The sequence below is a fragment of the Oncorhynchus mykiss genome, chromosome 12 (genome assembly GCF_057628025.1).
Source record: "Oncorhynchus mykiss isolate SJ-2025 chromosome 12, ASM5762802v1, whole genome shotgun sequence".
Lineage (NCBI taxonomy): Eukaryota > Metazoa > Chordata > Actinopteri > Salmoniformes > Salmonidae > Oncorhynchus > Oncorhynchus mykiss.
The window spans coordinates 5,695,001-5,714,210 of NC_143033.1; the positions used below are offsets into that span (position 1 = coordinate 5,695,001).

The following is a 19,210-nucleotide window of genomic DNA, read 5'->3' on the forward strand; positions in this document are numbered from 1 at the left end:
TTTATTTAGCTCCTTTGCACCCCATTAATTTTATTTCTACTTTGAACATTCTTCCATTGCAAATCAACATTCCAGTGTTTTACTTGCTATATTGTATTTACTTCTCCACCATGGCCTTTTTTTGCCTTTACCTCCCTTATCTCACCTCATTTGCTCACATCGTAAATAGACTTGTTTATAGTGTATTATTGACTCTATGTTTGTTTTACTCCATGAGTAACTCTGTGTCGTTATATGTGTCGAACTGCTTTGCTTTATCTTGGCCAGGTCGCAATTGTAAATGAGAACTTGTTCTCAACCAGCCTACCTGGTTAAATAAAGGTGAATATATATATATATATATATATATATATATATATATATATATATATATATATATATATATAAAATATAACACCCCATTAAAGTATATATAGAAGTATATAATATACTGCCCCATCACAGTACATATAGTATATATAGAAGTATATAATATACCAATCCATTACAGTACATATAGTATATATAGAAGTATATAATATAACACCCCATTAAAGTATATATAGAAGTATATAATATACCACTCCATTACAGTACATATAGTATATATAGAAGTATATAATATACCAATCCATTACAGTACATATAGTATATATAGAAGTATATAATATACCAATCCATTACAGTACATATAGTATATATAGAAGTATATAATATAACACCCCATTAAAGTATATATAGAAGTATATAATATACCACTCCATTACAGTACATATAGTATATATAGAAGTATATAATATACCAATCCATTACAGTACATATAGTATATATAGAAGTATATAATATACCACCCCATTACAGTATATATAGATGTATATAATATACCACTCCATTACAGTACATATAGTATATATAGATGTATATAATATACCACTCCATTACAGTACATATAGTATATATAGAAGTATATAATATACCACTCCATTACAGTACATATAGTATATATAGAAGTATATAATATACCACCTCATTACAGTATATATAGATGTATATAATATACCACCCCATTACAGTACATATAGTATATATAGATGTATATAATATACCACCCCATTACAGTACATATAGTATATATAGATGTATATAATATACCACCTCATTACAGTATATATAGATGTATATAATATACCACCCCATTACAGTACATATAGTATATATAGATGTATATAATATACCACCCCATTACAGTACATATAGTATATATAGATGTATATAATATACCACCCCATTACAGTACATATAGTATATATAGATGTATATAATATACCACCCCATTACAGTACATATAGTATATATAGATGTATATAATATACCACCCCATTACAGTACATATAGTATATATAGAAGTATATAATATACCAATCCATTACAGTACATATAGTATATATAGAAGTATATAATATAACACCCCATTAAAGTATATATAGAAGTATATAATATACCACTCCATTACAGTACATATAGTATATATAGAAGTATATAATATACCAATCCATTACAGTACATATAGTATATATAGAAGTATATAATATACCACCCCATTACAGTATATATAGATGTATATAATATACCACTCCATTACAGTACATATAGTATATATAGATGTATATAATATACCACTCCATTACAGTACATATAGTATATATAGAAGTATATAATATACCACTCCATTACAGTACATATAGTATATATAGAAGTATATAATATACCACCTCATTACAGTATATATAGATGTATATAATATACCACCCCATTACAGTACATATAGTATATATAGAAGTATATAATATACCAATCCATTACAGTACATATAGTATATATAGAAGTATATAATATACCACCCCATTACAGTATATATAGATGTATATAATATACCACTCCATTACAGTACATATAGTATATATAGATGTATATAATATACCACTCCATTACAGTACATATAGTATATATAGAAGTATATAATATACCACTCCATTACAGTACATATAGTATATATAGAAGTATATAATATACCACCTCATTACAGTATATATAGATGTATATAATATACCACCCCATTACAGTACATATAGTATATATAGATGTATATAATATACCACCCCATTACAGTACATATAGTATATATAGATGTATATAATATACCACCTCATTACAGTATATATAGTATATATAGATGTATATAATATACCACCCCATTACAGTACATATAGTATATATAGAAGTATATAATATACCAATCCATTACAGTACATATAGTATATATAGAAGTATATAATATACCACCCCATTACAGTATATATAGATGTATATAATATACCACTCCATTACAGTACATATAGTATATATAGATGTATATAATATACCACTCCATTACAGTACATATAGTATATATAGAAGTATATAATATACCACTCCATTACAGTACATATAGTATATATAGAAGTATATAATATACCACCTCATTACAGTATATATAGATGTATATAATATACCACCCCATTACAGTACATATAGTATATATAGATGTATATAATATACCACCCCATTACAGTACATATAGTATATATAGATGTATATAATATACCACCCCATTACAGTACATATAGTATATATAGATGTATATAATATACCACCCCATTACAGTACATATAGTATATATAGAAGTATATAATATACCACCCCATTACAGTACATATAGTATATATAGATGTATATAATATACCACCCCATTACAGTACATATAGTATATATAGATGTATATAATATACCAATCCATTACAGTACATATAGTATATATAGAAGTATATAATATAACACCCCATTAAAGTATATATAGAAGTATATAATATACCACTCCATTACAGTACATATAGTATATATAGAAGTATATAATATACCAATCCATTACAGTACATATAGTATATATAGAAGTATATAATATACCAATCCATTACAGTACATATAGTATATATAGAAGTATATAATATAGCACCCCATTAAAGTATATATAGAAGTATATAATATACCTCTCCATTACAGTACATATAGTATATATAGAAGTATATAATATACCAATCCATTACAGTACATATAGTATATATAGAAGTATATAATATACCACCCCATTACAGTATATATAGATGTATATAATATACCACTCCATTACAGTACATATAGTATATATAGATGTATATAATATACCACTCCATTACAGTACATATAGTATATATAGAAGTATATAATATACCACTCCATTACAGTACATATAGTATATATAGAAGTATATAATATACCACCTCATTACAGTATATATAGATGTATATAATATACCACCCCATTACAGTACATATAGTATATATAGATGTATATAATATACCACCCCATTACAGTACATATAGTATATATAGATGTATATAATATACCACCTCATTACAGTATATATAGATGTATATAATATACCACCCCATTACAGTACATATAGTATATATAGATGTATATAATATACCACCCCATTACAGTACATATAGTATATATAGATGTATATAATATACCACCCCATTACAGTACATATAGTATATATAGAAGTATATAATATACCACCCCATTACAGTACATATAGTATATATAGATGTATATAATATACCACCCCATCACAGTACATATAGCATATATAGAAATATATTATATACCACCTCATTACAGTACATATAGTATATATAGAAGTATATAATATACCACCCCATTACAGTACATATAGTATATATAGTATATATAGAAGTATATAATATACCACAGTACATAATGTATTTACACCTTCTGCCACGTGCAAATGAAGATGTTGATCGTACTGTAGTTGTTTAGAATTCTATTTCATGTCTTCCTGGAAGGCACTATGCCGTATGCAAACACACACACACACACACACACCCTCCCTCCCTCCCTCCCTCCCTCCCTCCCTCCCTCCCTCCCTCCCTCCCTCCCTCCCTCCCTCCCTCCCTCCCTCCCTCCCTCCCTTGTCCCCTCCTCCTCTCCCTCCCACTCGCCCCTCCCCCTCCTGCTCTCCCCCTCTCTCTCCCTCCCTTTCTCCCCAACCCCCCCCTCCTCCCTCCCACTCCATCTCCCTCCCTTCCTCCAACCTCCTCCCTTCCACTCCATCTCCCTCCCTTCCTCCAACCTCCTCCCTCCTCCCTCCCACTCCATCTCCCTCCCTTCCTCCAACCTCCTCCCTCCTCCCTCCCACTCCATCTCCCTCCCTTTCTCCCCATCCCCCTCCCTCTTCCCCTCCTGCTCTCCCCTTCCTCCACCCTCTCCCTCCCCGTACCCCTCCCTCTTCCCCTCCTGCTCTCCCCTTCCCCCACCCTCTCCCTCCCCCCCTCCCTCCCTCTTCCCCTCCTGCTCTCCCCTCACTTTCTCCCCTTCCTCAACCCCACCCCTCCCTCTTCCCCACCCCCGTCCCCCTCCCTCTTCCCCACCTCCGTCCCCCTCCCAATAATAGACTATCAACACCACCAATAGGTTCATCCCCTTGCGTAAAGCCTTTGAATACAGTAGTAGTCCAATTAGCAAAATGGCACTGTATTTGTTTAGCTGTACATAATTATATTTAATTTCTTCCTGGAAGGGACTATGCAAACACACACACACACACACACACACACACTCTTCCTTCCTTTGAGATCCTTCCTTGTGAATCATGATTTCCCTCCATTTATCCCAGGTTGTGGTGTGGGTCTGGCTGGCTGACTCAGTCAATCCCTGACCTGCAGATGTTGTCGCAGTGGGAGAAGGGACAAGAGGTTGTTGTTACCTACACAGAGACACAAACACAGTGTGTGGTCTAGCACGTAGCAGTCCAGACCAGGCAGGAATGATTTACAGTTACCTCCAAAAGTATTGGCACCCTTGTTAATTTGAAATACTGTGGAAGTAATATGGCTAGAGGTTCATCTGCCTCACCTAAAGCCCCTTCTGGTGGGAAGCTGCTATAGACCACCAAGGGTTAACAGTCAGTATCTGGATAATATGTATGAAATGCTTGATAATGAATGTGATATCAACAGAGAGGTATATTTCCTGGGTGATTTTAAATATTGACTGGCTTTCATCAAGCTGCCCACTCAAGAAAAAGCCTCAATCTGTAACCAGTGTCTGCAACCTGGTTCAGGTTATCAGTCAACCTACCAAGGTAGTTACAAACAGCACAGGAATTAAATCATCATCAAGTATTGATCACATCTGTACTAATGCTGCAGACATTTGCTTAAGAGTGGTATCTAAATCCATCTGATGTAGTGATCACAATATACTGTATATAGCCGTGCTTCTACACCTGCATTGCTTGCTGTTTGGTTTTTTTTAGGCTGGGGGTTTCTGTACAGCACTTTGAGACATCAGCAGATTTAAGAAGGGCTTTATAAATATATTTGATTTGATAAATATGATTAGTATCCATATCTAGGGAAAAGAAAACAAAGTTCCAAAGGCTGGGCCTAATGTAGTGTATAAGAGGTCATACAAGATGTTTTGTAGTGATTCTTATGTTGATGATGTCAAGAATATTTGTTGGTCCGTGGTGTGTAATGAGGAGCAACCAGACGCTGCTGGTCTGTGGTGTGTAATGAGGAGCAGCTGGACTTGGCACATTTATGAAACTACTTATTCCAGTTACTAATAAACACCCATTAAGAAAATGACCTTTAAAACTGTTAAAAAAAAAAACTGTTAATTGATGAGGAATTGAAAAAAATGTTATGGTTGAGAGGGATGAGGCAAAATAAATGTCCAATAAAACACAAGCACAAGCACAACCAGGCAAATTGAGAAATCATGTGACTAAACTGATGTGACGCTCGTCGTTGGAATGAGTTGAGGACCAAAGCGCAGCGTGGTAAATGTTCATCATTATATATCTATTAAACAGAGAACACTGAACAAAATAACAAAGGAGAACAAAACAAAACAGTTCTGTAAGGTGACAGACACATAACAGAAAAGAATCACCCACGAAACACAAGGTGGGAAAAGGCTACCTTAAGTATGGTTCTCAATCAGAGACAACGAACGACACCTGCCTCTGATTGAGATCCACACCCGGCTTAACACAAAACGCAACATAGAAAAAAGAACATAGACTGCCCACCCCAACTCACGCCCTGACCATACTAAAACAACCAGACTACCCACCCCAACTCACGCCCTGACCATACTAAAACAACCAGACTACCCACCCCAACTCACGCCCTGACCATACTAAAACAACCAGACCACCCACCCCAACTCACGCCCTGACCATACTAAAACAAACATAGACCACCCACCCCAATTCACGCCCTGACCATACTAAAACAAACATAAACTACCCACCCAACTCACGCCCTGACCATACTAAAACAAACATAGACTACCCACCCCAACTCACGCCCTGACCATACTAAAACAAACATAGACTACCCACCCAACTCACGCCCTGACCATACTAAAACTAACATAGACAACCCACCCAACTCACGCCCTGACCATACTAAAACAAACATAGACTACCCACCCCAACTCACGCCCTGACCATACTAAAACTAACATAGACCACCCACCCCAACTCACGCCCTGACCATACTAAAACTAACATAGACTACCCACCCCAATTCACGCCCTGACCATACTAAAACAACCAGACTACCCACCCCAACTCACGCCCTGACCATACTAAAACAACCAGACTACCCACCCCAACTCACGCCCTGACCATACTAAAACAACCAGACCACCCACCCCAACTCACGCCCTGACCATACTAAAACAAACATAGACCACCCACCCCAATTCACGCCCTGACCATACTAAGACAAACATAAACTACCCACCCAACTCACGCCCTGACCATACTAAAACAAACATAGACTACCCACCCCAACTCACGCCCTGACCATACTAAAACAAACATAGACTACCCACCCAACTCACGCCCTGACCATACTAAAACTAACATAGACAACCCACCCAACTCACGCCCTGACCATACTAAAACAAACATAGACTACCCACCCCAACTCACGCCCTGACCATACTAAAACTAACATAGACCACCCACCCCAACTCACGCCCTGACCATACTAAAACAAACAGACTACCCACCCCAACTCACGCCCTGACCATACTAAAACAAACATAGACTACCCACCCCAACTCACGCCCTGACCATACTAAAACAAACATAGACAACCCACCCAACTCACGCCCTGACCATACTAAAACAAACATAGACTACCCACCCCAACTCACGCCCTGACCATACTAAAACAAACAGACTACCCACCCCAACTCACGCCCTGACCATACTAAAACAAACGGACTACCCACCCCAACTCACGCCCTGACCATACTAAAACAAACAGACTACCCACCCCAACTCACGCCCTGACCATACTAAAACAAACAGACTACCCACACCAACTCACGCCTGACCATACTAAAACAAACATAGACTACCCACCCCAACTCACGCCCTGATCATACTAAAACAAACAGACCACCCACCCCAACTCACGCCCAGACCATACTAAAACAAACACAGACTACCCACCCCAACTCACGCCCTGACCATACTAAAACAAACAGACTACCCACCCCAACTCACGCCCTGACCATACTAAAACAAAGACATAACAAAAGAACTAAGGTCAGAACGTGGCAACTAAATAATAAATAAAAACTAAATAAAAAAGAATAAGAAACTGTACTATGAAACAAAGATAAATTATATAAAGAGTGATGGTAGAAAGCTTTGGAGCACCTTAAATGAAATTCTGGGCAAAAAGGCAAACTCTGCTCCGTCATTCATTGAATCAGACGGCTCATTCATCACAAAACCCACTGACGTTGCCAACTACTTTAATGATTTGCCAGCAACAAACACTGACACTATACATCCAAAGTATATCTGACCAAATTACGAAAGACAACCATTGCAATTTTGAATTCCGTACGGAAGAAGTGAAAAAAATTAGACAACAATGAAAAAGCACCGGGGTCTGACAACTTGGATGGAAAATTACTGAAGATAATAGCGGACGATATTGCCACTCCTATTTACCATATTTTCAATTTAAGCTTCCTAGAAGGTGTGTGCCCTCAGGCCTGGAGGGAAGCTAAAGTCATTTCGCTTTGAGTAAAGCCAGAGTGTCTATGTATGCGGATGACTCAACACTATACACGTCAGCTGCCACAATGACTGAAATGACTGCAACACTTAACAAAGAGCTGCAGTTAGTTTCAGAATGGGTGGCAAGGAATAAGTTTGTCCTAAATATTTCTAAAACTAGAAGCATTTTATTTGGGACAAATCATTCACTAAACCATGAACCTCAACTAAATCTTGTAATGAATTATGTGGAAATTGAACAAGTTGAGGAGACTAAACTGCCTGGGTTGTAAACTGTCAGGGTCAAAATATATTGATACAACAGGGGCGTCAGGGTAGCCTAGTGGTTAGAGTGTTAGACTAGTAACCGGAAGGTTGCAAGTTCAAATCCTCGAGTTGACAAGTTCTGCCCCTGAACAAGGCAGTTAACCCACTATTCCTAGGCCGTCATTGAAAATAACAGGTCTGTCTGTAATAAAGTGCTGCTCTACCTTCACAATCACCAAGTCCAGAACAGACTATGGGAGGCGCACAGTACTTCATAGAGTCATGACTACATGGAACTCTATTCCACAGTACTTCATAGAGTCATGACTACATGGAACTCTATTCCACAGTACTTCATAGAGTCATGACTACATGGAACTCTATTCCACAGTACTTCATAGAGTCATGACTACATGGAACTCTATTCCACAGTACTACATAGAGCCATGACTACATGGAACTCTATTCCACAGTACTACATAGAGCCATGACTACATGGAACTCTATTCCACAGTACTACATAGAGCCATGACTACATGGAACTCTATTCCACAGTACTACATAGAGCCATGACTACATGGAACTCTATTCCACAGTACTACATAGAGCCATGACTACATGGAACTCTATTCCACAGTACTACATAGAGCCATGACTACATAGAACTCTATTCCACAGTACTACATAGAGCCATGACTACATGGAACTCTATTCCACAGTACTACATAGAGCCATGACTACATGGAACTCTATTCCACATCAGGTAACTGATGCAAACAGTAGAATCAGACTTTTAAAAAAGTACACCTTATGGAACAGCGACTGTGACAGTGAAGGGGACTGTGACTGTGAAGGGGACTGTGACTGTGAAGGGGACTGTGACTGTGTTTGTGAAGAGACACAGGCACACGTACACTACAAACACATACGTTGTAATATTATTTTATGGTGGTGTTATACATTTTCTATTGTAGATATGTAGTGGTGTAATGATGTTATAGGATGTACTGTTTTATCTTTTGTTTTATGTGGTAATGTACTGTGCCTTAATGTGTTCGGACCCCAGGAGGGACGGCTGCTGCTAATCGGGAACCTTAATAAACCCCAGGAATAGTAGCTGCTGCTAATCGGGATCCTTAATAAACCCCAGGAAGAGTAGCTGCTGCTAATCGGGATCCTTAATAAACCCAATGAAGAGTAGCTGCTGCTAATCGGGAACCTTAATAAACCCCAGGAAGAGTAGCTGCTGCTAATCGGGATCCTTAATAAACCCCAGGAAGAGTAGCTGCTGCTAATCGGGAACCTTAATAAACCCCAGAAAGAGTAGCTGGTGCTAATGGGGATCCTTAATAAATACAAATCCCAGGAGGAGACAGTCTCTATCTCTCTCTCTCTCTTTCTCAGTTCAATTCACATTTAAGGGGCTTTATTGGCATGGGAAACATTATGTTTACTTTGCCAAAGCAAGTGAAAAAGATCATAAACAAAACATAAATATGGGTTGTATTTACAATGGTGTGTGTTCTTCACTGGTTGCCCTTTTCTTGTGGCAACAGGTCACACATCTTGCTGCTGTGATGGCACACTGTGGAATTTCACCCAGTAGATATGGGAGTTTATGAAAATCTGTTTTTTCAAATTCTTTGTGGATCTGTATAATCTGAGGGAAATATGTCTCTCTAATATGGTCATACATTTGGCAGGAGGTTAGGAATGGCAGCTCAGTTTCCACCTCATTTTGTGGGCATTGTGCACATAGCCTGTCTTCTCTTGAGAGTCAGGTCTGCCTACGGCAGCCTTTCTCAATAGCAAGGCTATGCTCACTGTGTCTGTACATAGTCAACGCTTTCCTTAAGTTTGGGTCAGTCACAGTGGTCAGGTATTCTGCCGCTGTGTACTCTCTGTTTAGGGCCAAATAGCATTCTAGTTTACTCTGTTGTTTCTTTCCAATGTGTCAAGTAATTCTCTTTTTGTTTTCTCATGATTTGGTTGGGTCTAATTGTGTTGCTGTCCTGGGGTTCTGAGGGGTCTATTTGTGTTTGTGAACATCTTGCTTAGGGGACTCTTCTCCAGGTTCATCTCTCTGTGGGTGATGGATTTGTTATGGAATGTTTGGGAATCACTTCCTTTTAGGTGGTTGTGGAATATAACAGCTCTTTTCTGGATTTTGATAATTAGTGGGTATCGGCCTAATTCTGCTCTGCATGCATTATTTGGTGTTCTACGTTGTACACTGAGGATAGTTTTTCGAAATTCTGCGTGCAGAGTCTCAATTTGGTGTTTGTCCCATTTTGTGAAGTCTTGGTTGGTGAGCGGACCCCAGACCTCACAACCGTAAAGGGCAATGGGTTCAATGAGGCAGGGTATATTTTTAGTCAGATCTTAATTTGTGTGGGAATGTGTGGGTTTTTTAAGGTGTTGTTTGTGTACATGGATCTCATAATGTTGTATGTTTTTTTTAATGACCTGCCTTTCCTTATTGTTCCGTAGTGTAATTCTGTATTGTTTTAGTGATTCACCATACTGAAGGCGTAGGCTCAGGTTTTCTGGGTAAACGCCCTGACCTTATTTTGGTTTAGGTCAGGGTGTGACTACGGTGGGTACGCTAGGTTTTATATTGTCTAGGGGTTTTGTATGTCTAGAGTTTTTGTAGGTCTAGGGTTTTGTAGGTCTAGGGGTTTTGTAGGTCTAGGGTTTTTGTAGGTTTAGAGTTTTGTAGGTCTAGGGGTTTTGTAGGTCTAGGGGTTTTGTAGGTCTAGAGTTTTTGTAGGTCTAGGGTTTTTGTAGGTTTAGGGTTTTGTAGGTTTAGGGGTTTTGTAGGTCTAGGGGTTTTGTAGGTCTAGAGTTTTTGTAGGTCTAGGGTTTTGTAGGTCTAGGGGTTTTGTAGGTCTAGGGTTTTTGTAGGTTTAGAGTTTTGTAGGTCTATGGGTTTTGTAGGTCTAGTGGTTTTATATTGTCAAGGGGTTTTGTAGGTCTAGGGGTTTTATATTGTCAAGGGGTTTTGTAGGTCTAGGGGTTTTATATTGTCTAGGGGTTTTGTAGGTCTAGGGGTTTTGTAGGTCTAGGGGTTTTGTAGGTCTAGGGGTTTTCTAGGTCTAGGGGTTTTCTAGGTCTAGGGGTTTTGTAGGTCTAGGGGTTTTGTAGGTTTAGGGTTTTGTAGGTCTAGGGGTTTTGTAGGTCTAGTGGTTTTGTAGGTCTAGTGGTTTTGTAGGTCTAGGGGTTTTGTAGGTCTAGGGGTTTTGTAGGTCTAGGGGTTTTGTAGGTCTAGGGTTTTTGTAGGTTTAGGGTTTTGTAGGTTTAGGGTTTTGTAGGTCTAGGGGTTTTGTAGGTTTAGGGTTTTGTAGGTTTAGGGTTTTGTAGGTCTAGGGGTTTTGTAGGTCTAGAGTTTTTGTAGGTCTAGGGTTTTGTAGGTCTAGGGGTTTTGTAGGTCTAGGGGTTTTGTATGTCTAGGGGTTTTGTAGGTCTAGGGGTTTTGTAGGTCTAGGGGTTTTATATTGTCTAGGGGTTTTGTAGGTCTAGGGGTTTTGTAGGTCTAGGGGTTTTGTAGGTCTAGGGGTTTTATATTGTCTAGGGGTTTTGTAGGTCTAGGGGTTTTGTAGGTCTAGGGGTTTTGTAGGTCTAGGGTTTTTGTAGGTTTAGGGTTTTGTAGGTTTAGGGTTTTGTAGGTCTAGGGGTTTTGTAGGTCTAGGGGTTTTGTAGGTCTAGTGGTTTTGTAGGTCTAGGGGTTTTGTAGGTCTAGGGGTTTTGTAGGTCTAGGGGTTTTGTAGGTCTAGGGGTTTTTTAGGTCTAGGGGTTTTTTAGGTCTAGGGGTTTTGTAGGTCTAGGGGTTTTGTAGGTCTAGGGGTTTTGTAGGTCTAGGGGTTTTTGTAGGTCTAGGGGTTTTTGTAGGTCTAGGGGTTTTCTAGGTCTATGGTTTTGTAGGTCTAGGGGTTTTGTAGGTCTAGGGGTTTTTGTATGTCTGTGTGTAGTTGCCTGTCAGCACTCGTTTGCTTCACGCTATTCGTTTTGTTAGTTTGTTAGTTTGTTCAGTGTTCATTATTTAAATAAATTAGAATGTACGGATACCATGCCTTGGTCTCATCATTATAACGAACGTGACATTCTGGGTCTCTATTTTTTTGGTTGGATAAGTTATTCTATTCCTTTCTTAAGTTGATGCATTCTTCATCAAACCATTTGTGACCCGATTCAGGAAACTAGACACATGTCGCTTGTCATGTCTTCACAGGAGAACCCTTTGAATGTAAGAAATGCCTTCTCGAACACATAATCAAATCAAATCAAATTTTATTGGTCACATACGCATGGTTAGCAGATGTTATTGGTCACATACGCATGGTTAGCAGATGTTATTGGTTACATACGCATGGTTAGCAGATGTTATTGGTCACATACGCATGGTTAGCAGATGTTATTGGTCACATAAGCATGGTTAGCAGATGTTATTGGTCACATACGCATGGTTAGCAGATGTTATTGGTCACATACGCATGGTTAGCAGATGTTATTGTGAGTGTAGCGAAATGCTTGTGCTTCTAGTTCTGACAGTGCAGTAATATCTAACAAGTAATCTAACAATTCCACAACAACTGCCTAATACACACACATCTAAGTAGAGGAATGGAATAACAATATATGAATAAGAATATATAAATATAAATATATAGATGACCGAGTGGCATTGGCAAGATGCAATCGATGGTAGAAAAATACAGTATGTGGGATGAGTAATGATATTGTCACGGCCGTCCTCCTCTTCATCTGAAGAGGAGAGGCGAGAAGGATCGGAGGACCAATATGCGGCGTGGTATGTGTTCATGATGAAATTTAATAAATAAAACACTGAACACTGAAACACACTATACAAAAACAATAAACAAAATAACGACCGTGAAGCTAAACGAGACCTGTGCTGAAACAAGCCATCAACATAGACAATCACCCACAAACAAACAGTGCAACCCAGGCTACCTAAGTATGATTCTCAATCAGAGACAACTAATGACACCTGCCTCTGATTGAGAACCATACTAGGCCGAAACATACAAATCCCAAAATCATAGAAAAACAAACATAGACTGCCCACCCCAACTCACGCCCTGACCATACTAAATAATGCCAAAACAATGGAAATAAAGGTCAGAACGTGACAGATATGTAGACATTATTAAAGTGGCATTATTAACAGTCTAATGTCCTTGACATAGAAGCTATTTTTCAGTCTCTCGGTCCCCGCTTTGATGCACCTGTATTGACCTCACATTCTGGATGTGTGGTGAACAGGCAGTGGCTCGGGTTGTTGTTGTCCTTGATGATCTTTATGGCCTTCCTGTGACATCGGGTGGTGTAGGTGTCCTGGAGGGCAGGTAGTTTGCCCCCGGTGGTGCCTTTTGCAGACTGCACCACCCTCTGGAGAGCCTTGCGGTTGTGGTCGGTACAGTTGCCTTACCAGGCGGTGATGCAGCCCAACAGGATGCTCTAAATTTTGCATCTGTAAAAGTTTGTGAGGGTTTTAGGTGACAAGTCAAATGTCTTCAGCCTCCTGAGGTTGAAGAGGCACTGTTCTGTCTTCTTCACACACTGTCTGTGTGGGTGGACCATTTCAGTTTGTCTGTGATGTGCAGAGGAACATAAAACGTTCCACCTTCTCCACTGCTGTCCCATCGATGTGGATAGGGGGTCTTCTTTGTTTTGTTGAATTTGAGTGAGAGGTTGTTTTCCTGACACCACACTCCAAGGGCACTCACCTCCTCCCTGTAGGCTGTCTCGTCATTGTTGGTAACCGCTACTTTTGTGTCGTCTGCAAACTTGATGATTGAGTTGGAGGCGTGCGTGGCCACGCAGTCATGGGCGAACAGGGAGTACAGGAGGGGGCTGAGCACGGACCCTTGTGGGGCCCCAGTGTTGAGGATCAGCGAAGTGAAGGTGTTGTTTCCTACCTTCACTCCCCGTCAGGATGTCCACATGTGAACTTTCATGTGCCTTAATAACAAACCATTTGTAAATACGAATAAAATGGTTTATGTTGTTAATTTTCTTAGGTTCCTCATCTTCATTTTTTAGATTTGATAGGGAAACTGGTAGGTCAAAAATAGTGTTTTAAAATAGGTTTTCTTCTGCCAAGTTTACATTTTCACTATGACAGTGCCTCTCTCTCTCTCTCTCTCTCTCTCGCTCTGCCTCTCCTTCACTTTCTCCCACTACCTCCCTCCTTCTACCTTCCTCCCACTCTCTCTCTCCCCCTCTCCCTCCCTCCCTATCTCCCCCTTCCTCTCCCCCCTCCTTCCTTCCATCTCTCTCTTCCATCAGTCTCCCCATCTCTCTTCCTCCCTCCTCCTCTCTCCCTCCCTCCCTTCTCTCTCCTTCCCTGCCTCCTTTCATCCTCCTTCCATCGCTCCCTCCTCCATCCCTCTCGCTCCCTCCTCCCTCCTCCCTCTCGCTCCCTCCTCCCTCCTCCCTCTCTCTCCCTCCCTCTCGCTCCCTCCCTTTCGCTCCCTCCTCCCCCTCGCTCCCTCCCTCTTGCTCCCTCCTTCTTCTCTCTCTCTCGCTCCCTCCTCCCTCTCTCTCTCTCTCCCTCCTTCTCGCTCTCTCCTCCCTCTCTCTCTCTCTCTCCCTCCCTCTCGCTCCCTCCTCCCTCTCTCTCTCTCCCTCCCTCCTCCCTCTCTCTTTCTCGCTCCCTCTCTCTCTCTCTCTCTCTCCCTCCCTCTCCGGCTGAAATGAAACATTCTTTCTGACAGCTTTTCTACTAACAATCACATGAGATGATATTACGTATTTTTTTATTCATAACTCTTGTTATGTGCCTATATGAGAAAGGAGGAAAGGCCTAGGGTATCTTTAATGTGGCTATACAGTATGAGGCACCGAATGTTTAATGAGTCATCCTCTGTCCTGAATAAATACTTACGTGAGCTACTTGATATTAGACATTTTTCTGGCTGTTGTGAATGGCTAATGTGTTTTCTGATCATTCATTTGCTGTTGAAATAATTTGCTATGCACTACATGCTTTCAGGTCGTTATTGTGAAGAGGTATGTGTTCTCTCATGTGTTAACATTGCCAAAGCAAGTGAGGCAGATAATATACAAAAGTGAAATAAACAATACAAATTAACAGTAAACATTACACATACAGAAGTTTCAAAACAGTAAAGACATTACAAATGTCAGATTATATATATATATATATATATATATATATATATATATATATATATATATATATATATATATATATATATATATACACAGTGTTGTAACAATGTACAAATGGTTAAAGTACACAAGGGAAAATAAATAAGCATAAATATGGGTTGTATTTACAATGGTGTTTGTTCTTCACTGGTTGCCCTTTTCTTGTGGCAACAGGTCACAAATCTTGCTGCTGTGATGGCACACTGTGGTATTTCACTTTCTCTCTCTCTCTCTCTCTCTCTCTATCTGTCTCTTCTCTCTCTCTCTCTCTCTCTCTCTCTCTCTCACTGTCTCTCTCTCTCTCTCTCTCTCTCTCTCTCTCTCTCTCTCTCTCTCTCCTCTCTGTCTCTCCTCTCTCTCCCTCTCTCTCTCTCTCTCTCTCTCTCTCTCTCTCTTTCAGAGTGTGGAGGTGAATGGGCAGAGTTATAAGATGGAGGGACTTCAGAAGTTCACAGAGTACTCGTTATGTGTCCTGGCGTTGAACCGCTACGGCCCTGGGATCAGCACAGAGGACATGAGCATCACCACGCTTTCTGATGGTACTACACTCACTCTCATCAGATTACTGTGTGCTTAACACTCACTGTCATTGTTTCCCTGACCTGACTCAGTGGTTCTTATTGGACAAGTTCAGGAAGACTCTCCTCGTTTCAGTCTTTTTTCTTCCGTTTTGTGCCTCATGAATAGACCCCTGCTGGGTTGCCTGTGTGTTTACTGAAAGTCACACTGTGACTTTCATGCCTTTCACTTCTGATTGCAGTGGGATAAACAGCTACATAATGAATGAAACTTAATTAAGAATTAATGACACAGTTTATCCTTTATTAAACTAATATCTCATTGCGTTTGACACACATGAGCTACCTGCAAGTTACGAGTCAGTGTATTCGTCCCAAAGGACACCCCATTCCCTGTATAGTGCACTACTATTGACCAGGCTGAAAGCACTATGTAGGGAATTAGGGTGCCATTTTGAACAGGATCGGTGTGTGCATTCGTACAGTCTATTTTCTTGTTAATCCATTTCTCGCGGTGTCACTCAACTCTGATAGCCCACATGGCACCGTCATGAAAGAGGGAGGGAGGGAGCGAGAGGGAGGGAGGGAGGGAGCGAGAGGGAGGGAGGGAGGGAGCGAGGGAGGGAGCGAGAGGGAGCGAGGGAGGGAGGGAGGGAGGGAGTGAGAGTTAGCGAGGGAGGGAGGGAGGGAGCTTGAGGGAGCAAGGGAGCGAGGGAGGGAGCGAGGGAGGGAGCGAGCGAGCGAGAGGGAGCGAGGGAGCGAGGGAGGGAGGGTGGGGAGGGAGGGAGGGAGCGAGGGAGAGGGAGGGAGGGAGCGAGAGGGAGCGAGGGAGGGTGGGGGAGGGAGCCACATGGCACCGCCATGAAAGAGGGAGGGAGTGAGCGACAGGGAGGGAGAGGGAGGGAGAGGGAGGGGCATGGCACCGCGTTGGAACGGTCTGATTAGCTAGCACTGCTCCAGTGCTCTTAAAGAATCAGGACTGCCTGCCAAATGGCTCCCTATTCCCTGTTTAGTGCACTACGTTTGACCAAGGCCCATAGGGCTCTGTTAAATAGTAATGCTCTACGTGGAGAACGGGGTGCCATTTGGGACCTACCCACCGCCCCTCAAACTGCAGATTCAGTTAGTCACAAAGACAGTCCCCTGGGACCACAGCAGCAGCTCTCGTTCCATTGGATGGCTCCCTTTAGAACATTGCCTACCCACTCGTTCCATTGGCCGCCTCCCCAGGAACATTTCATACAGTATCTGCCTGCAGATAGAGGCCCCATCCTCTAGAAAACAGTCTGCACTACATTACCTGCAGATAGAGGCCCCATCCTCCAGAGAACAGTCTGCAATACATTACCTGTAGATAGGAGACCCATCCTCTAGAAAACAGTCTGCACTACATTACCTGTAGATAGGAGACCCATCCTCTAGAGAACAGTCTGCACTACATTACCTGTAGATAGGAGACCCATCCTCTAGAAAACAGTCTGCACTACATTACCTGTAGATAGGAGACCCATCCTCTAGAAAACAGTCTGCACTACATTACCTGTAGATAGGAGACCCATCCTCTAGAGAACAGTCTGCACTACATTACCTGTAGATAGGAGACCCATCCTCTAGAAAACAGTCTGCACTACATTACCTGTAGATAGGAGACCCATCCTCTAGAAAACAGTCTGCACTACATTACCTGTAGATAGGAGACCCCATCCTCTAGAAAACAGTCTGCACTACATTACCTGTAGATAGAGACCCCATCCTCCAGAGAACAGTCTGCGCTACATTACCTGTAGATAGGAGACCCATCCTCTAGAAAACAGTCTGCACTACATTACCTGTAGATAGAGACCCCATCCTCCAGAGAACAGTCTGCACTACATTACCTGTAGATAGGGGCCCCATCCTCTAGAAAACAGAACCAGAGGGGCTGTATTCTCCAACCAGAGGGGCTGTGTTCTCCAACCAGAGGGGCTGTGTTCTCCAACCAGAGGGGCTGTGTTCTCCAACCAGAGGGGCTGTGTTCTCCAACCAGAGGGGCTGTATTCCCCCATAGAAATGTAATTACTAGAATGGCTATTGGCTGCCTCCCAGGAACATGTTCAGCAGGTACCTGCCTGCAGAGAGGAGACCTAATAATGTACAGGACCTGAGGCTGTATGTATTAAGTGTCTGAGAGTAGGAGTGCTGATCTAGGATCAGTTTTGGCTTGTAAATCGTACTGAATAAAATTAAACGAGAGGAGGGATCAGTACACCTCTGAGACGTTTGATAGCTACAAGAACCTGCTCTGTTGCGATTCCTGTTAGATCTACTCAAACTGACTTCTGTTTCATCATACAGTATGTGTACCGTGCAGCTAAACCGATCCTCCTGTTGGTGACAAGAGGTTTCTTTCCAAGATGTCTTGTCCCTCTCTCTCACTCTCACTCTCTCTCTCTCTCTCTCTCTCTCTCTCTCTCTCTCTCTGTCTCTCTCCCTCTCCCTCTCACTCTCTCTCTCTCTCTCTCTCTCTCTCTCTCTCTGTCTCTCGCCCTCTCTCTCTCTCTCTCTCTGTCTCTCTGTCTCTCTCTCTCTCGCCCTCTCACTCTCTCTCTCTCTCTCTCTCTCTCTCTCTCTCTCTCTCTCTCTCTCTCTCTCTCTCTCTCTCTCTCTCTCTCTCTCTCTCTCTCTCTCTCTCTCTCTCTCTCTCTCTGTCTCTCTCTCTCTGTATATATAAACTATTTTGTTTTGTTTCATTTTCCTCTTTCGTTATGGCTTTCATGTTGTCTCTGATTTGGATCCTAGTCTTCGACTGACTGGAATCAGACGTTGCTGTAGTTCCCTCTTTGCTGCTTCTCCCGGGAAAGAAGTCGTGGGCTATGATAGAAAGTTGCTAGTGGAGTTTGTTCGGCTTCATGCAGCTTTAATTGGATCAAAAGCTGGACACTACGCTGGGCTACTGAACCTCACCTTTAATTGGATCTAAAACTGGACGCTACGCTGGGCTACTGGACCTCACCTTTAATTGGATCTAAAACTGGAAGCTGCTATGCTTCGGTGGTATACCGTACACAATTTCTGG

At 41.1% G+C, this 19,210-nt stretch overlaps 1 protein-coding gene across 1 annotated transcript in view; it reads left to right on the plus strand.

The window, feature by feature from the left end:
- The window catches only part of dcc (DCC netrin 1 receptor), a 584,728-nt gene that overhangs the window by 374,235 nt on the left and 191,283 nt on the right, over positions 1-19,210 (plus strand). Inside the window, exon 11 of the mRNA XM_090191568.1 lies at positions 16,038-16,176. Within this exon, the coding sequence (XP_090047694.1) occupies positions 16,038-16,176 (139 nt within the window). The remainder of the gene's footprint in view (positions 1-16,037; positions 16,177-19,210) is intronic.